Raw genomic sequence first — 21,601 nt, 5'->3', positions numbered from 1 at the left:
TGTAACTGTTTCGCCTTTTACTTTACCTCCAGACACTGTTTACTTAGTGATATAGAATGCAGTGGCATCATCCTCTAATCATGTTTACATCCTCTTGTCTAGGAGGTAAAAAAATTACGATAACAAGTACCCACAATTCATATGATCGAGACAACACTTGCCATTTGCTTTATGAAATTTTAAATCTCTTCAAATGCATGTTATTTTGTCAAAAGACTCCAACAATTTAGCTAATTGTAACAAGAAAGGATGCTCTCGCAGCATTCATCCAACCCAAAATAATACTAAGCAGGCCAGGTACATGAATTTAATGCTTTATTAATAAAAATAAACCACAGGTTGACAAACTGAACTAATAAAAGTACAAAGCAAACATACAAAACAACGTGCAGCCTTTCTGGATAGTCACTTTCTGTTCACTTCCAACATCTTTCTCTCTCTTTCTCTGTACTTTTTCCTCTGTTTTCCTCTCTTTAAATAAGCATTTTCCACAACTTACCTCCTTAGGCTTTGACAATAAGGCAGCTTTAAAATCTTTCCCATGATCAGTTGCATGCCCGATAATCAGTTCCAGAGTCGGAATAGCCTCCCTTTTTCTCCAAGCTAGTTCTCCCTCTAGAAGTCCTGGGATCCCTGTTCCTCTGCACCTTCTCTTGCCCTTAAGGAGCCATCTCTCCAAGGCTGCTTCTTTGGTGTGTGTTCTATTACAGGGAGAGAACAGATATGTTTCTTCCTCAGACTCTGTATTGTTAGTGGCACTTCTTTCCTTCCTGGCCTTGCTCTATCATTATACAGTAGTCATGGTAAGGTATCATTTCCATTTGCTGTGTTGCCTGCCCTCTAGGACCTAGATGAGCACTGCCTGTTTCCCCCCAGATCACCCTTACAGTGCTTCAAAAGACCATAACACATGCTGGCAGTGCCTTTCATTGAATACTGAGATGACGGTTAGTCAGTGCATATTATCCTCTCTACACTCCACCTGTTTATCTGTCACGTTTCTTTTCAATGGGAATGAAAGTTGCATCCAAATGTCAAGACATTTTATAATAATGTGGCAATTTTCTAATACGATTTCTCCAAGTAAAGAATGACAAAAATGTACTTTAATGTGAAGCATCTGGTTCAGTTTAGCATGTTGCATTACATGTATTGCATTTTACTGAAGAAAAACATGCTTTTCAGATTTTTGTTTGTGATCAGTTCAGGAGTTTAGGTCTACATTAATTTGCATATTTACTTTTTATCAAGGTTGGGCCCAAGTGGTACCTGTCCAGTAGAGTTTATTGCCTTTTTGTCACCATATTTGTATTTCTGTGGCCTAGTTTCAGGTTCTTACGATAAAAAAAAATCTACAAAAGCATGTTAACATTCTGATGGAAATCGTCTCATTTTGCCTGCTTCTGGGTCTATCCAGTGTTTTTTTTGTAGCTACTGAGAGTTATTAAAGCTGCATTCTGTAAGCTATTTCATTTTCAGTTATCAAGATAGCACAAATAGAACCAGAGAAATGTGTAACATATAAATAACATACATACTGGTATTACGTATGATAATTTTAAACTGTCAATTATATAATTGAATAGTCAAAACATGTCAAGTCAAACATGTAAGCTTGTAAAGAACAATTCAGGATAGATAGATAGGTTCTGATATTTTAAGGGACTTTGGTAGTGAAATCATTCTAAATTAGAAAGTGTAGAAGAAGGCAATTGGCAATTGAAAGATAGTATCATATTTCCAAACAAGACTATAATCTCTTATATATATTTCTCTTCTGGTTCGTCCTGCTTCCTCTTCAAACCCGGTCCCGCCCACACGCAGCCCACACGGCATTTCTCGATTCCAATTCGTCCTCTTCCAAACCCTTCCCCATGCTGCCTGTGGCCCCCATACACCCCCACGCCGCTTTTCTTGAGTCCTATTCCTCCTTCGGACTACCACATGCCCCGTTCCTCTCTCTTGACCCCATTGTTGTCACGTCACCGCCCGATATCTAGCCTGATTGCATGACCTTTCACTTCGGCCATGTCTGCACCTGGGAGTCTTTTCTGTAGCCTTCTACAGAAAGGTACTCTCTTGACCATTGCCATTGGTTTCGCTCCTTGCTATTGGTTTTGCTCCTGGCTATTTTCGTTATACTGCGACGGTTGTTTCCTAAGCTTTTGTTATAAAATGAACGACAGTATCTTCTCTGTCGACGGGTTTTTGTACAACGTCATCTGTATTCCGGGATCCGGCAAGTGCTTGTTCCTATCAGTGGGTTATTTCTTGACACAAACGGTTGACGAAGGCAATGCACTCTCACTACAACATAGGACAGTAGATTTTGTTGTATCACATTGGGACAGATTTTGAGACGTTCTTCCTGTTAATTCTTTCCAAAGCAAGTCGAGTTATCACAACAAGTCACGAGTACTATCAATACATGGCAACATCTAAAGTTTATGGTGGTGAAGCTTAAATTCAAGCTCTTTCTAAGATCTTTTGACTCATTATCTGTTGTCTCCAGCAAAACACCTATTCACAACTACGTCTTTCAAGAAGTATTTCTTTCTTCTTGATTTCTAAATTCCTTTCTCACCATTTTCCATTACTGTTCTTACACTGCCGTATGCTACAGCAGGTGTCCACTAGTCTAACACAAATTCATATTACAATACATAAGAAAATCATTGTAGTAAATACAGAATGGTATGAATATCTTATATTTCTTAGAACAATGTGAGCCTGTATTTTTTTGATAGAACAACAGATATTTTTATTGTAATAAACCATTAATTTTGATATCATTTATGCAGAGTTAATAATTATTTTTCTGAATATATTTTTGTATACAAAACATGAATAGGATCGATATAAAAATGGCAATGAGACATGTACCACAAGCTGCTGGCATGTAATCAGACATGCTACTGACTGCCCTTACTATACCATTAAAAAAGCCTGGGATCAGGAACCAAAGCGCCTGTTGACAGATGATAATTCTAATTTAACAGAAGCAGTTTTATAGAATTTTTACTGTATCAAAGAGACTCTATTAACCTCAATGTATGTGGTTAAGTGATTGTTTCGACACACTCTCCAAAATAGTGAGAAGGTTGCTTGAGATTGGATTGCTTCCCATCCACCGGAAATTTCTACTGATTTTTTTGTAAAGTATTTCAGGAGGGTATCCTGTGCTGTTCGTACACAATAGTAGGTTGTGGGCTTTGCCTTCCTGTATTGTTAGACTATGGCAGTAGTGTGAATATATGCAATTTAGGTTGTTATATTCTTTGCCAAAACCCTGGAAATCCGTATTTTTCTTTTGTGTTTGGATGTTTTGTTTCGACAAAATGTGCTAAAAAATTCCAAATGTACAGTAAAGTTATACTTTATATGGATCATTTTTGAAGCTGTCTAAGTAATAGTGTTGCTGGATTTGCATCAACTAAAGAGATGATGGCCACACCCAAAGTTTATCATGATGCTGCTTTATATAGTGTGAATACCGCATAATTTACTTAGGGTAGCTGAATGAATTTAGCCATGTTACATCAAAAACACTTTCCAATTTGTAATATTTAACAACAGCAATGATTATGACAATAGAATTCCTCAGGAAAGATTAGCAACAACTTTAAGAGGTTTTTATCCATTTTAATAAGACAATATTGTAACATACTGTACCTAGAACCTGGTGTATTTACATTAAAATCTTGGCAATCTTTTCACTGACCTGCTCTAAGTTGTAAATAGTGTTGATGTAAGCATGTGTTGTAACACAGACATACCATTCACTGCACCTCCTGAAAGTAGAATAGAAAGAAAGCTGCAATTTATTTTAGTTTTAAAACATGCAGGATTGTCTTACATTAGGTTATAGCCAGCCTTTTCCAGAATCTCACCAGATACTAAGCTGAATGCCCAAACATTGTAAAATGTCATAAGAAGCCATAGGGACAGCTGTATGGCAATATGCTGAAAAATAATAGACTGGTTGCTACAAATCAGAAATGTGAATTGACACATGGTGAGCTTACAACTCAATCAGAAGAAATTATGCAACACCAATGGATTTGTTGCCTTTTTGTTTAGAGTTTCAGAGAGAGCTGTCAAAAGTAATTGAAATGCACTAAAATTGGTATTTACAAAATTAAATTAAATATTTGCAGTCATCTTGACAGTTGACAGAAACAGCAAGGGCCAATTTAGGCATGCACAATATTGTACGTGCATTAGTTACAAAAAGTTTAAGACCAAAAAGGAACCTGAAGAGGTAAGAATGGTTGATAGTTCATTCTATTGTGTATTGATGATATATACATATATAGGGTGGTCCAGATCTAATTATGCAATTTTCATTACGCTATAACTTATTAAGTTTATTACATAGAAAATCACCCGAAAAACCCTGGATCGAGAAGTGTGCGAGCTGACGACATGAAAAATCGTCTTTGCGCCAAACTGGAATCGTCTCTGCATAAAACAAAGTCATCCAAACGATCTGGATCTGCATAGTATATCTGGACCACCCTATAGATTGATTAATAAGACGAAAATTACCAGATTGCCAGCCTTTTCTGTGTTATTATCTCTGGGGATCAAAACAGCTTATTTTAAAGTAGGTACTGTACATTTAAACAAGTAAAAAATCTTTAGGTGATAATTTAAATGTGGTTGTGTGGAATGAAGCCATAGGTAATAACATGGAATTAATTGAAGGTAACCGTTAGCCAAAAAATAATGTCAACTGACTAATCAAACCTACAACATCCAAGACAGAAATATGACATTTAGATCTGAATGCTGCTTAGTAGTATGTTAATCTCTATTGTAGCTCCTTAATACCAGTTTAATAAAAACTCTGTCCTTGCTTTTGTAAAAGGAAGAGACAACACAAACAGATTTGTCACTTTGTTTAGAGAAGTGTTTATCAACCTTTTTAGTATCATGATCCACTTCTTCCCATAATAGTATCTACATGGCCCACTGGGGGGTTTCCCTTGGTTAATGGAACACAATCTTCAAAGCTGGGGGGGACTGAGGGCAGCTAACCACTGGAATGCACTTCTCAACTCACCTCAACCCACTAACATGATAAACAATAGGTATGTATTGCTGAGTATGCATCAGCTCCTCACTGGGCCGTGACCAACCTTTGGGTCAGGGCTGCTGCCTTGGGGTCGTGACTCAATGAAAAGTGATGCACAGTGACTCAGCAATACATTCAGAACTACTTCTGAAAAAACATGAATTTTATGGTAAAAAAAAAGAAGTATAATAGAATTTTGCAGAATTTCATGTTACATTCTATAGTGCCATTATTGGCAAAATATGGCTAGGCACTGGCATTGTATATCACTTCCTGGATTGATGCATATTCATAACAATTCACCTTTTAAGAGATTTGTTCCTTTTGTATTCACCTATCCTTTTAATATTTCAAAATACAGAAGCTAGACTGAACTCCTGAAGATGAAATTTCTAAGTCTGTAAGTTTGTCAGAAAATACTCTACCTTCCAAATCAGAACCCCGTTAAACAAGAATATTTTGGATGCAGGTCACATGTTCATAGGTATTTTACATTTCCTCCCATTGTCTTAAAGGCAATCTGTAAGTGTGAATGCATGTTGCTGTATAATCTGCAGTGGACTGACATAACACTGAAGATGAATTCATGCATTGTAGTTGCAGGTAAAGGTTCTTGTTTGACACCGTCTAATGAATGGACTCCTATTGGAAGCACTACAGGACATACTGTGCACTGAATAAGAATATGAATGACGTTGTCACGGTGCACACATACTTTATAGTCTTTGATTTCTTCAGAAGAAGCCATTATTTTGTTTTTTATTCACATAATCTTGCAAAAATGATGTCTAGAAATAGTAAATCCCCATATTTGCATGAATCCTGCTTGATTCAGATGGGCATAATGCACATTATGCAATAAATTAATAGATGAGAGTGTATGTTTCATCAATTTATGATTCTGTCATTATGTGAAGTACAAAATGAATTGTGACCAAAACAATGCATTAACTCTTATTTTCACTTTTCTATTCCAACAGAAACAAGAAGCCTATTCAGAGGTAAGTTTTGTTTCTCTGCATGAACGTATCTGTAAATGTCGTTAGTATTTTGTCCTTAAGAGTTATAAATTACCTAGATAAGGCACATAAGAAACAAACTTATATTTAAAATGTTTTCACAGTGAGAGTCGCTGATGAAATGTCTATACAATACCTTCCAAAGGCTATTTTTATGTACTGTAGTAGTACCTGGTGACACACTTTATCCCAAACATGAAGCTGCAAAAGGTCATTACTTCCTTTCAAATAGTTACATCTATAGAACATGTTAAATATATACATTCTATCAATTTTCCTGAAAGCCACAATAGACTGAAAGTTTTATTTACAGCCATAACTCATTTTGCCTATTTAAAATATTACATGGAAAACTAAGCCAAGAATTCGTAAAAAAAAATGCTCACATTTCAGATTGAAGTTAATTTATCCATTCAATTTTTCTAGTGTTATAAAGTGACCTGTTTGGAATATGAAGGTCCACTTGGTGTAAAAGGCTACAGAGGTCAGAAGGTAAGTGTTTTTTTTTTCTTTTTTCAAAGGTGTGTAGTGTAGAACAATTTCATTTTGGTTTATTGTCATTATACCTCAATACAGTACAATGAAATACACTTGTTAATCCTGATGGTACACAAATGCTGAACGATGAGCAACAATAAATGATATGATACCCTTAGTGGAGACACATTCCAATAAACATATCAATAAATACAAAGTCACTGGACATTTCATGAGTTAAACATCAATAAATTAATTAATTAATTAATTAATCAATCAATTAATTAATTAATTAAGTAATTAATTGGTTAATTAATTAAATAAATCAATTAATCAATAATTAAATAAACATCAGTGCAAATAGCCTACTCCTATGAACAGGCACTCATGTTGCCTCAAATAAATATATACTGTAGAGCAAACTTACATGTATGTAGAAGATGTTTAGTTGTTATTTGGCTAGCCATTAGATTGAACAAGATGCTTTAAGAACTGGGAAACCAATGTTTCCAAGACCTGCACACTCTAGGATTTTCACACACTATAGATAATGATGTAATGTTATAGATCAATGTTATAGATAATCAATCAATCAATCAACATTTATTTATATAGCACATATTCATACAAAAAAATGTAGCTCAAAGTGCTTACAAAATGAATAGAAAAATAGAAGACACAATAAAAGATAAACATAACTCAACATTAATTAACATAGAATAAGTAAGGTCCAATGGCCAGGGTGGACAGAAAAAAAAAAAAAAAACTCCAAAAGCTGGAGAAAAAAAATAAAATCTGTAGGGGTTCCAGACCAAGAGACCGCCCAGTCCCCTCTGGGCATAATGGTGCAATGTTAATAAGAGGTCAAAAGAGAGTGGACAGATTTTTCCAAGGCCACAGAAAAGAAACAAATGCTAAACTTGCACCTCTTTACAATAGTAATGTGCAGAAGGGCATTTCTGAATGTATTACATATAAGAACTTGAAATAGTGTGCTTTTCTGCTGCTGCAGTCCATCTAGGTTCCAATCCTGGTGGCTAAAATAAAACGTATGAGACTATAGTGGGCATATGATCACTGAAGACTGGACAAAATGTTACATAATCTGGCTTGATTTGTGCTGTAACATGTAGATGGCAGTATAAGAATTTGGCATAAACAGCAAGACACCTTGGAGCCATCTTGCCTTGTGCCATTAATATAGGCTGGTGGTAGTAGTGTATAGCTTTGGGGAATGATTTTGAGGCAAAAGGGACTCCAGCATTTTACTGTATTTGATTTTTATACCTTATAATGTGGCCTCAAATGTTAATGTGCAACAATTTAAAATGAACACGAAACATTTCATACAACACCTACTAAACAAAAGAAGAAAAAAAAAGCAAAATGTAAGCAGTCGACAAAAGTAAACAGTAGGAGACAACTAAAGAGACATAAAATTAAAAAACACGAGGCAAAGACTGAATTAACAGTGCAACCTGACAAGCAGTTCAAGCTTTTCATTCTGGGAGTTTAGACACAACTCATCTAAAGCAATTGTTGTATGTACATCATCAGCTGAATGACTCAAAGGCTTGTGAGTCTGCTGGTACTTCAGTAGGTATGCTAGTGCTTTAAGATAAAAGAAAACAAAGTATCCAAAATGAAAATTTCAAATTGAACAATCAAACTATTGGCCTGACTACAGTCCTTCCCCTACTTCCTACCCCCCATTGTAGTAATCCAGCATCCACTATAAGAAAGTATTATTTTTTTTTAGAATTCACTCCTTCCATATGTCAGATTTTTAAGGGAAACAAATTCCTAAAATTACACAAAGAAAAGGTTACAGAAAGGCAGTTACAACAACTCAGAAACAATGCAACAAGTTTAGGTTTATGACAAATATTTTATGGGTTCACTACAACCACAAGGCTTTTTTTCGTCTGATAAGATCTTTCACCCATTTTCCTTTATCACTGGTCTCTCCCTACTGCTGCCACCTACTGTATGCAGGTGGTGGCGAGTGTAGCTCACTTGTACACATTGTTCCAAGGAATGCATAAAAGAAAATCTCCTTCACCAAACAAACTTAAATAGTTTAGATATTAAGTTATTTTCACTGCTGCCTTCAACTCAGCCTATTTCAATGTTCCTTTCAAAATTATGAGCTTTGATAGAAATGACAAAAAGCCTTTCTGCCCTAACAACATTAAATATTTTCTTTTTTTACCACATTTTTTAACCAAAATGACCATACCAGTTTCTTCTCTGTCTTCTACTATCCAAAAACATTGAAAGGTATTTGTGATTACTGTACTTAGTTTTGAAAGCTGATCTGAGTTGGACTGAGTTTCAGCCATCTGTTGTTTATGCCCTGTGACCCAGTGAAGCAATGGCAGATAAAGCCACTTAAAGCAAACACATAGAAGAAGACAGATTTTCAAATCATGCCTAGAAAAACTAATGTGTATTAAAAGATTAAAAAGGTTAACTCTATTATTAGCCTTAATGAACAGTTCAGACATGTAGTATTGTCAACCATGTAGTTACCACCTAATTATAATAGCACTAGTCTTCTACGGATGTGGGTAATTACCATATATTGTTATGTAAACGATTTCAAATAAAATTTTAAAAGTATGATGTATTTAACTTTTTTAACTGAGTTTTGATACAAGTTGTATATATTTTGGTTTTAGGGTGCTAAAGGAGATATTGGACAACCTGGCCCTCCTGGTGAAAAGGGGAGACAAGTGAGTATTTTTTTATTCAAATATCATGAACATACAGTAGTTGTGCAGTGTATTTGTGAATGTAAATGAAAGCAAGACGTTTTTATAAACATTTGCACTACTTTGTGAAACATAGCTAATCTCAGATACATATACATATTAAACAGTATACTATACAGGCTTTTTGCGCCCCATGCTGGGGCCTTTATATAAGAAAATAATTTATATTTAATTAACATTTTTATTTAGCATCTCTCATTATTTTGGATAATATGTATTGTATTAAGCTATTGGTAATGCAATTCTTATCTAATTAACACCAAAAATCATTTATTTTGCAGGGCGACCCTGGTATAGAAGGTCCCATTGGGTATCCTGGTCCAAAGGTAAGTGCATGTATTTCATGAATGTTTGATTTATTTTATGGAGATAATTTATATATATATATATATGCAGTATAATCTTCCACAATCAAGTATACAGTAAATACAAATATTAAATGAGGCAAAGTATGTCCATTATCCAAGGTCTGACTAGAAACCGACCAGAATTATCAGCTGTATATAAATTATTTAATTTGTAAAATCTTCCATGTATAACATAAAATTGAGTCCTTTTTATGGATTCTTTTGTGGGTTTATTTTATTTGTCAGTAGTTTTTTACTATATGTTTGATTGACAGCTACTTAACTGATACAGTTATTAATATTTCATCTGACACAGCTAATTTAGGTGACATTAAACTAGACTCAGTGTGCATGTGTGTTCTGTAAACTACTGGCACCTTCTCCAGGAATACTTCCCACCTTCTAACCACAGTTGCCATAACAGCCTTATATATTTTAGATAGATAGATAGATAGATAGATAGATAGATAGATAGATAGATAGATAGATAGATAGATAGATAGATAGATAGATAGATAGATAGATAGATAGATACTTTATTAATCCCAAGAGGAAATTTTAAATTTTGTTAAAGTGAAGTGGAATTACACAATTTTTAGGATGCATTTATGTGTTATAAAATCTAAGATTATTTTTCAGCCTTGTTGCAGCTGATTTTATATTTAAAGATTTTTCTTGGACTTTTTCTTACTTGTGGTTAGAGACAACATGTAAGGGTCCTATGTAAAAAGAGATACCATCACAGAAAATTCTAAATCATTTGATAAGCTTAAGCAATTAAATATGAACATAAAATATAAAAATTTAGTAGACAAAACAGAAAATCCTACACACATTTAAAGTAGTTTGTGTTTTGTCATTCAATCAAAATTGTGTGAGGTGCAACAAGTCCATTGTTTTTTATAAGTCAGGTAATATCATGAACACGGCAACTCTATGAAGATAATTACATTTACATTTATTTGCTTATCACATGCTTTCATCCAAAGCAACTTACAAAAGAGTTCAACATAATTTAGTAAACATTTGTCTGGGGGCTGTTTATGAACAAATGTTACAGGGTAAGGATAAAGAATTGACTGTCACAAGTAAAGAACTTTAAACCAAACAGAAAACAAATCTAGTTAATCTTTCCTTAATTAAATAAACCTATCCAGGCCATTATCAACACAAGAGATATCTACAGAATAAGAGAAACTTCAAAACTATTTAAGTACATTGTAAACAGAGCCGTTTTGATGGAAATAGGCAAGTCATTCCACCAGCTCAGAGCTGCATATGAAAAGAGTCAGGTTTGAGATTTAATGCCACACAGAGGTGGCATCACAAGACACTTTTCTCTAGCAGGCCTGAGTGGCCAAGTAGGAGTATAAGCCCACACAAGGTTCTCCATATACATATCTGCTGACCCACTGACCTGTCTGTAGGCAAGCATCAAGGATTTGAACTTAATTAATGCTACTAATGCTAGCCAGTGCAGTGACCTCAAAAGAGAAGTTGCATGTGCCCATCTTAACTAGATGAACATAAGACGAGCCACTGGATTCTGAACCAGCTTGGTAGCACATGTGGGAACTTCTACTAGTAGAGAATTGCAGTAGATCAGCTGTGCCAAGGCTAAAGTTTGGACCAGGAGTTGTGCTGTTTACTCTGTCACATGGTATATAGAATGATTCTGCAAGGACAAGAGTCACTTACAAGATGGTCAGTGAAAGATACCTGGTCATCAAACTCCACTTCAAGGCGGCATACTGACTGTATGGGTGTTAGCTAAAATGAGCCGAGCTGAAGAGAGATGGGTTACTGAATATACAGGCTGGCTGGCATAAGGAGGAGGTCCGACTTCATCAAATAGAGCTAGAAATGGTGCTCCTTCATCTAATAAGGCAATGTGTTAAAACAGCCATAAAAATCAAGTACCATATTCTTATTAGTCTCTCTTATAATTCAATTAGCATTCCTATATATAAGTTTTCCAAGGTATCCTACCATTACTCCTACTTATTACAAAGACATGTGAGATTCAGAAATTGGATGGATGAGAAGATACATTTGGTTTAATTTTATGTCCTTTGCATGGACAGTGTAATATTCTTGGCATACGTGACAAATTTCATTATATTTCAGTTAATCTGCTAAAATGCTAAAATAAATATTTCAGATGAGTATCATATGTCATATTTACATTATATACATACATGCATGCATACATACACATATATGTATATGTATAGTCAGTATAGTTAGTGTGTGTGTGTTCATGAATAAGATACCACACTTAAAAAGCACATAAGTAAAAAAAAAATGTTTCCTTTTTTTCAGGGACATCCAGGTTTAAAAGGCGATAAGGTGAGTTTACTTTTCATTAATATATCACATATGTAAGATACTAATAGATAACAGTTAATGCTGAAGGTGTCATTAAAATAACAGTTTTTAAACCAACAAAAACAAATACTTTTATCAAGCAACATATAATTTGTCAAAATAAATGTTTTTTTTTTTTGTTAGTTCGTTTTTAATATAATGTTTTGGATTCAAATGTTTAAATAACATTTCTAAGCTTAAGATTATAACACTTATCTCTGTAAACAAGGTAGTCTTGTCTATCATGTATGCAATTAACGCCATCTAAAAATACTTTTATGATGCATTTTGTCCTTTTGGTTTACAGTAGAACTGTTACCTGACTTGAATGGCAAATTGCAACACAAACAGCTTACCAACATTATAATGTCAAATGAAGTAAACTACATGAATTTACTTTAAATGTGTAGTTTCCATTTCAAATGTCCACATATTCTTCCTATGATCACAATGGTGTTGTGATCCTACTGTTGGAGGTTTTAAATTGCCGCCGTGCTGCTATTTTTCACATTGCTATCTTTATAATGCTGGCAATAATGTGCTGTAAGCTCTGGCAAGGATATCTTCCATCACTTCATAGTTCTGAATTGGAAAATTGGATGTGAAAATGAACAGTTGGGTGTTCTAATACAGTTATTTTACTTTACTATTGTTTAATGCTACATAAATAAAACACATTAGCTTCAGACAGAGTGCATAGTTGATACTGTGTTGACTTATTTTTATAACGATGATCTTAATTTACCCCAAAAAATTCAAAAGGTTCTAAAATTGTATCCAAAAGCTTTGGATATACATTGTTTTGTCTAGTCTTTTAAAACAATACAAAAATTAACAATGAATAATTTATCTTGAAATCAATAATAGAAGAAAAATTACATTATAAGAGTAAAGGAATACTTTAATAAAAGTACTGATAGAAAATGTTATAGTCAAAGCTCTGTTTTAGAAAATTAAACAAGTACAGTAGTTAGTTGTCATTTTATATAATAGTAAACAGCAGAGATTCAGAATATCAAGATGTAGCCACTGCCAAAATGTGTTCACCTAATTAACTTTATTCATGTTTTTATTGTCAGGGAGAAATAGGAGCTGAAGGAAAGAAGGTAAGAAGTGCTACAATGTGTATTTTAAGAGATATATATTTTACAAAACAGAGTGAAAACTGCTTAGCTGCCATATTTTTGTTAAGACAGACCTGAATATGCATAATAGATTATAATGCTGTATCTTGTTTTTGCATTATGCATTTTCTTCTTTTAAAACATTGCAGAAATAATATGAAGTGTTTACCTCAATGAGCCTAATTTGCACACATTCATGTCTAAAGACTATATTCCACACAAGTTTATGTTTTTAGATACCACATAACACCAGGCTATATGGTACTTTGTAGTGTTTTAAGTCATTCACTAATTTATCATATATTTCCTATTGCATTCCTAGGGTGTTGCTGGTATTTCTGGACGTAATGGAACTGATGGCCAAAAGGTAACCTTTTTGTAGAAGAATATTGCACGTATTGGAAATATAGTAAGACATTTTCAGTTTTTAAAGGGCAAAGTCAGTAATAACTTTTATTTTTTGAGAATTATTGTTTATTACCTACAATAAACTAAACATAGCAGTCTTAGTGATTAATAATGTAAACTGAAAAGGGCACAGTTTTAAAGACTAATCATTGTAGGGCAGTGACAAGGTTTTTGTTTTCTGTGTGTTATGTTTTTAACTCATAGCTAAGCTCCAGGACACTGGCTTCAAATACAGTACCAGCCTAGGCATTACCATAGTGTTTGCACATCACATGCATGTGTCTCTGTGGGTTTTTCTCCGAGTATTCCAGATTTTCCTCTGACATCTCTATAGACATACAGTTTAGACTGATTGGTCAAATGAGTAAGTATGGATCTGTCTGATTGTGCCCATCTGTGGACTCCTATTCTAAAGTATCAATCAATCAACATTTATTTATATAGCACATATTCATGCAAAAAAATGTAGCTCAAAGTGCTTTACAAAATGAATAGAAAAATAGAAGACACAATAAAAAATAAACATAAGTCAACATTAATTAACATAGAATAAGTAAGGTCTGATGGCCAGGGTGGACAGAAAAAACAAAAAAAACTCCAAAAGCTGGAGAAAAAAAATAAAATCTGTAGGGGTTCCAGACCACGAGACCGCCCAGTCCCCTCTGGGCAATCTACCTAACATAAGTCAAACAGTCCTCTTTGTATTTATGGTTTTCATGGAAGGACCTGATGATGATGGTCACGTAGACTTCTGGCTTTCAGTCCATCAATGTTGGTGCATCATGATGCTTTGAGTAGGTGGTGGTGGCGCAGGCCGCCACCACAAAGAAACAGGAAAAAGAAACAGAAGAGAGAGTTGGGGTCAGTACGGATTTTGGAGCCACTGTGAATAGTTATTATGAAGAATTGAACATACAGAGTATCAGTATTAAGTTAAAGTGAAGTTATGAGAAGGCCATGTTAAAGTAATGTGTTTTCAGCAGTGTTTTAAAGTGCTCTACTGTATTTGCCTGGCGAATTCCTATTGGCAGGCAATTTCAGATTTTAGGTGCATAACAGCAGAAGGCCGTTCTTTTAAGTTTAGCTTTTGGAATTATAAGGAGACACTCATTTGAAGATCTAAGGTTACAATTTGGAATATAATGTGTCAGGCATTCCAATATATAAGATGGAGTGCGATTATTTAAGGCTTTATAAACCATAAGCAGTATTTTAAAGTCAATCCTGAATGACACAGGCAACCAGTGTAGTGACATCAAAACTGGAGAAATGTGTTCGGATTTTCTTTTCCCAGTTAGGATTCTAGCAGCTGCATTCTGCACTCGTTGCAAGTGATTTATGTCACTAAAGTAGATTTGGTTCCACACTTGTTACAAAGTAATTTTTTTTCACTGGTCATCTCAATTCAAGCTTTTTTTGTCTATGTTGAATTTATAGGAATTCACATTTACAGTACATTAAATATATTATACACATCTGTGAATCACACACAAGTTTCAATGGATAACATACTGCTAATAATAATTTCAAAAATATAAATTTCTCTTGTTTAGTACAACCGTTTCATGTTACTGTAACCCTAACCCTAATTACTGGTAATAAACAATACTAGAACATGGCTAAATGGTAGAACTTCCCTCATGCAGTCCCTCTGAAATTTACATTTTGTAGTTTCAGCAGAAGTTTTGGAGTGAAGATTCTGGTGGGACAACACCATAATTTTATTTTATAAGTGCAGGCGTCTCTAACATTAACATGACCTCACCAAACTAATAATATCTATCTTCTTTTCTTTAATGAATAATGAGACATGCAAGTTCACTCACCATTGGCATCACAAACAGTCATGAGATGCTGGTGTCCAGTCTGTCTTTAAGGCAAACTAATTCTTTATTGTACAGTATATTAACCCTTGCTATTATTGTTTTTGCTCAGGGTAGACTGGGAAGGATTGGACCTCCTGGATGTAAAGGAGACCCTGGTGACAAGGTCAGTTCAATTTATTGTAATAATAAGATTACCAGGAGATCAAATACTTTTTCTAGTTGTTTAAGGTTGAGCAGAAACAATTCATACATTTTTTATAATTATTCATTAATAAAAAATGTATAACATGTATTACTGATTTTGCTTATGGTCACAATATTTTCTAAACTTTAGGGACCTCCCGGTTATCCTGGAGACGTTGGGGAAAGAGGGCAATCTGGAGACCTAGGTGCTAAGGTACAGTATGTTTCTTGTGTCATATGAGCTTGGGACATGAGTGTACTAAAGTGTCTTGAAGCATTTTTATTGGGATTATAAATTCAAAACTCAAAATCAAACAAAGAATAATGAAAGGTAGAATAAAAGCTATGAAAATTAGGATAAAATAGATAAAACCAATCTGCCCCACAGGTCCTTCTATTACTATGTATATGACTATTCCTAGCTCGCAATATCCAAAACACTCCTGTCCTAACTTTCATTGTCTTTCTCAAACTTCAGGCTGTTCTTTTTCTCTACTGTGTGAATTCTTGATCCTATTTTATCTTCCAAAAATGTACCATCCAGCTTTAAACATGCTTGAGTTAAATCAAAGCTAATCACCATCGAATGTTAGATGACCTTAGTCTGTGACTTCAAACAACCTATTGAGTAATTGCATCTTTGAGCCCACTCTTAAATGGAGACAAATTTTCTTAAATATGATTATTTTTTAATTGTATTATTTGTTAATATTATTTTATAATATAAATTATGCAATGAATTTGGCAGAGAACAAACAACAGTTCAATTGGTTCGACAGACATATATTAATGTTCAATATCAAATCAACATCATAAGAAGCAGACTAAACACAACCATAAAAACCTGTTCACAAACTGAAATAAATGCCAAAATGGTATTTTGCTGCTAATGTATACTATATACAGCACATACAGTAACTATTTTTTGCTTGATTGCTTCTATATCTAATTCATATAGCATTCTGAAAATTCAAGAACAGAAAGAAAATGACCTTCCAGATCCACCAACATGCTTAAAGCCATTCTGATACAGACAACTGTTAAAATACTGGATACTAAACCATATACAGAAAACCACCACTTAAAGTCCTATGTTTTTTCTTCAAGGAAATGTATGTAAGGCTGGTCCATTAATAGTTCACTTAAACTTCTTGTTGATTTGATAAGAACAAGAAATGGTGTTTTCAGAGCCAGCTGTTTCAAGAATACTTTCTAACGTTTCACAAAACTGTTTGCTAAAGAAGCCGCTGTTGGTCCAGGAAATGGATAGACGTATTTTTGTTTTTAATACGTTATAGTTGTGTTTTTCATACTAACGCTTTTAACTGTAATAATATTCTTCAGGGGGATGCTGGTCGACCTGGAAGACGAGGCCCAACAGGACCTCCTGGAGACTTGGGCCAAAAGGTGAGAAACTATTTATGAAATCTGCTGATTTCAACATTTTTCTTACAGAGTAAAATATATTTAATTTTTTCCCCAACAGCATTTAGTTTTTCCAAATTGTTTGCTTATATACTGTGTATACATATGTCTTGTTTTGTACCACTCACCACTGACCACCAACAAAGCAGAAATCCAGTTGTTCAGTTTCAGAGTAAGCTATTAATTTAAGCCTGAGTTGTTACTATTAACTGAACCCTTGGAAGACAGCCATATATTTACATCCCTAAACTGTATAATTTGTAACACATGGAAGGTGTTTGGCACTGGACTTTTACAAATCCTTATTCTGACAATATATTTACATCATTTAAATGACTGTGCCTCATGAAAGTCAAAGAGTTTGCTAAATGTAACCTGGTCAACTTTCCTAACCTTCCCCGAATATATACTACAGAAACTTTAGTGTCTAGCAATAATGAATAGGTAGTTTCTGATTTTACCAGTTTCTTTAAAAATAATTTACCCTTGATAATCTAACGAGAACTGGACCATACAATTAGAAGTTCAGATAATGAGTGAAAGATAGCTACCAATAAAATACATTGGGTAGAGAACAATGTGACTTAGATTTGTACATCATATTTATTTCTCTCAACTTAAATTACACAAAATGAATCCTGGTCAAGACTCTGATTATTAACCAAATCAGAGGGTATTTGCTTCTCTGAGTTACATGTTTTAAGAATGTCCCATGCTCAGACCTTATTTGAATAAAATTTTCAAAACTAGTAACAGTATTTAGTTATTCTGAAACCAAAATGGCAATTTTGGATTTAGAATCATCTCAAACTGCCTAAAAGCTCTGTTTTGGGTAATACCCAGTTGGTACATCACTGCTAAATAAACAATCTGTTGTTGTAGCTAACAGTACTTTGATAACACATCATATTATTTTTTTTTTGAAATTGTATTAATTTTATTGCAATCATTCCATATAAATCAATCAATTTTTACAAAAAGTAGGATTAAGAACAAGTCGACCCCCACCCCTGAGAGAGAGAGCAAGGCCAATGGAGTAAAACTTAAGGCTTGTAGACATACCTAAATTGATGAGTTTGATAGGTCAATAGAGATGAATGGAGAAGAAAAAGAAATGCAGAAATAATTTTATTCCTCTGTGCCTTAAGAGCTTATTCTAAAATATTGATTAGATCCTGCCATGTTTGTCCTTCTCCACTCTAAGCACATCTGGAAGAACCCCAAACACAGCTGTTAATGGGTTAGGAGGGATTGTGAGACCAAGGCTGTCTGAAAGGTAATTAAAAATTTTGGTCCAGAATGATGTTAATTTGGTGCAGGTCCAAAACATGTGACCCAGTGAGGCTGGGACTTGATTGCAGCGTTTGAAGGTTGGATCATGCCCTGGAAACATTTTGTAGAGTTTTAGGCAAGACAGATGTGCTCGATATATAATTTTGAGTTGAATAATTGTATGCTTTGCGCATATGGAGCTCGAGTGAATTCTCTGCATTGCTATTTTCCAGTCCTTTTCTGATATATTGATTGAGAGATCTTTTTCCCAGTGTCCTCTTGGATCTTTGAAAGGGAGGGACTGTAAAATAATTTTACATATTGCAGAGATGGTGTCTGAGTCCTTGAAATTGAGCAATATTTTTTCTAGCATGGATGAGGGTGCAAGATGAGGAAAATCAGGCAGGTTCTGTTTAACAAAGTTCCTAATTTGAAGATAGTGAAAGAAATATGCAGCTGGAATGTTAAATTTGGAATGTAATTCTTCATAGGATGCAAAGACATTGTCTACAGTATATAAAGATCTCTAAGCAATTTAATCCCAAATTTTTTTCCAGATATTAAAAACTGCATATGTTTGCGAAGGTTGAAAGAGGTGGTTTTCTTGCAGAGGTGCCACAGATAAAAGCTTCTCAATCTTAAAATGCTTTCTACATTGGTTCCATATTCTGAGTGCGTGAAGCACAATTGGGTTATTAGTGTATTGCCGATAACTTGCATTTATTGGGGCACAGAGCAGGGAATATAAAGAAGTACTGCAGGATTTTACTTCTGTTGCACACCAAGCCTGTGTATGTTTATCTATTTGTGTCCAGGTTTTTATAGCGTGTATGTTTGCTGCCCAGTAATAAAACTGGAAGTTAGGTAGAGCCATGCCACCTTCTGCCTTTTGTCTTTGTAGGGTCGCTCTTTGGATGCGTGGATGTTTTGAGTTCCAAATAAATCAGGTTATTGTTGAATCTAATTGCTTAAAAAATTATTTATTGATGTATATTGAAATGTTTTGAAATAAAAAAGGTGCTTAGGAAGAATATTCATCTTAACAGTGTTAATTCTTCCAGCTAGAGTAAAATGAAGGGTTGACCATCTATGCAAGTCTTGCTTAATTTTTTCCATGCAGGCGGCAAAATTTTGTTGATAAAGAGCTTTATGTTTACTTGTGATGTTTACCCCGAGGTATTTAAACTGTTCTGCAATGATAAAAGGTAGGGTGTCTAATCTAATATTATATGCTTGAGAATTCACTGGAAAGAGTACACTTTTATTCAGATTAATTCTGAGACCAGAAATCTTTTGAAATTCTGTGAGTGCTGTTAAGACTGCAGGCACACAATTTTGTGGGTCTGATATATACAGTACCATATCATCTGCATATAGAGAAATTTATCCTTCTCTGATAATCCTCTTTATCTGATCAGCATTTCCACAGTGTATTGCCAGTGGTTCAATGGCAATTGCAAACAGCAGCGGTGACAAGGGGCATCCTTGTCTGGTACCTCATTCTAGTTTAAAGTAGTCTGAACAAATGTTGTTAATACAAACTGAAGCTTCTGGATTGGTATACAGTAGTTTGATCCATGCACAAATGTTCGGGCCGAACCCAAATTTCTCCAATGCAGTAAAAAGGTATTTCCATTCAATCATGTCAAATGCTTTTTCTGCATCCAATGATAATAATATTTCTGGGGTATTTGACTTAGTTGGTGAGTATATTACATTAAACAGGCGTCGAAGATTTGAGGATAAGTGTCGACCCTTGATAAATCCAGTTTGATCTTGTGATATTACCGAGGGAAGCACTTTCTCCATCCTTCTACCTATAATTTTTGACAGTATCTTAACGTCATTATTCAAAAGTGAAATTGGTCTGTATGATGCACATTGTAATAAGTCCTTATTTTGTTTAGGAAAAACGGTGATTAATGCTTGGTGAAAAGTTTGAGGAAGAGTTTGATTGTCTCTGGTTTCTGTAAATGTTGCTAATAGGAGGGGAGTTAGCTGAGCGGAGAATTTCTTATAAAATTCTGCAGGGTAGCCATCAGGGGCTGCTGCTTTCCCTCCTTGAAGTGACTTTATAGCATCTAGTAATTCTGATAACACCAGAGGTTTATCCAGTTCCTCCGCACTAGGAGTATCTATTTGTGGTATCTGTAATGTATCCAGAAATGCATTAGATTGTGTGTTGTCTTCTTTAAACTCAGTAGAATATAAGGATTTATAATAGTCTCTAAATGTGTGCATTATATTTTTGTGGTCAATGATTTTGTCTCCATTCGTGTTGGTGATTACTGGGATTGCGTTGCAGACTTCTTGCTTGAGAATTTGTTTAAGTAAAAGCTTATTAGCTTTCTCTCCGTGTTCATAATAAAGATGTCTGGATTTATAAATTAGCTGTTCAGTTTCTTTAGTTGTCAAGAGGTTTAGTTCTAAATGCAGAGCCTGCCTTTTCCTATGTAGAGCTTCGCTTGAATGCCTGGCATGTTCTTCATCGGTTCTAGTAATTTTGCTTTTTAGCTCTGCTACTTTCTTGGTTTCTAATTTATCTCTGTGGGAAAGATACAAGATAATCTGTCCTCATAAGAAGGCCTTAAGAGTTTTCCAGAGTATTCCTGCAGAAATCTCTGAGGATGTATTTGTCTCTAAGAAGAAACTGATTTGTTTGGATATAAATTCTGTAAAGTTCTCGTCTGCTAATAGAAGCGGGTTGAGAGACCATCTGCAAGATGAGTTTGTGGGGCATCACGTTAATTTAATCAACTGGAAAAATTCCAATATATTATCACAAAATGGGAAGAATAGGTCCTATTCTGGTTAAAATTAGAAAAAAATCAAATTATCTTCCTATAGAACATTCCAAAAACTTTTCTTGTCTCTCAAGGTGAGTGGAGTAGGACATTGTATTCATTTGAACAAGAATTTAGCATTCTATATTAGTCTGAATTGTAATTTATTCATTGTGATGTAACAAATTCAATTATGTGTAAGATATATAAAAACAATATTTAAGATATTTTCTCCACTCATTTTTTATTATATCGTCAAGGTACATGTTAAGCTTTACATTTATTTTGAAAAATTAATCTCTATAGGTAATAGAGTTATTTCTTATACACTGTATGTAAAATGTGTGCTTATCATCTGAAGTATTACCACCCAGTTTTGTTCAATAATGTTTTTTTTTTCTCTTTATCAATGTTTTCAAGGGGGAGAGAGGAGGTTCTGGATTTCCTGGTCTTCCTGGACCTAAAGGAGCTCAGGCAAGAAAATGTTCAATTAAAAAAAAATCATTAAATATATATCTA

At 34.4% G+C, this 21,601-nt stretch overlaps 1 protein-coding gene across 1 annotated transcript in view; it reads left to right on the top strand.

The window, feature by feature from the left end:
* LOC120531238 (collagen alpha-2(VI) chain-like) overlaps nt 1-21,601 on the top strand; it is a 68,150-nt gene that overhangs the window by 14,016 nt on the left and 32,533 nt on the right. Inside the window, exons 4-14 of the mRNA XM_039756473.1 lie at nt 6,058-6,078; nt 6,523-6,588; nt 9,255-9,308; nt 9,629-9,673; nt 12,017-12,043; nt 13,141-13,167; nt 13,508-13,552; nt 15,529-15,582; nt 15,754-15,816; nt 16,947-17,009; nt 21,503-21,556. Of these exons, the coding sequence (XP_039612407.1) occupies nt 6,058-6,078; nt 6,523-6,588; nt 9,255-9,308; nt 9,629-9,673; nt 12,017-12,043; nt 13,141-13,167; nt 13,508-13,552; nt 15,529-15,582; nt 15,754-15,816; nt 16,947-17,009; nt 21,503-21,556 (519 nt within the window). The remainder of the gene's footprint in view (nt 1-6,057; nt 6,079-6,522; nt 6,589-9,254; nt 9,309-9,628; nt 9,674-12,016; nt 12,044-13,140; nt 13,168-13,507; nt 13,553-15,528; nt 15,583-15,753; nt 15,817-16,946; nt 17,010-21,502; nt 21,557-21,601) is intronic.

This window comes from Polypterus senegalus, chromosome 6 (assembly GCF_016835505.1).
Source record: "Polypterus senegalus isolate Bchr_013 chromosome 6, ASM1683550v1, whole genome shotgun sequence".
Classification (NCBI taxonomy): Eukaryota; Metazoa; Chordata; class Cladistia; order Polypteriformes; family Polypteridae; genus Polypterus; species Polypterus senegalus.
Note: the sequence above shows the minus strand (reverse complement) of the source record. Positions and strands in the feature narration are given on the sequence as shown.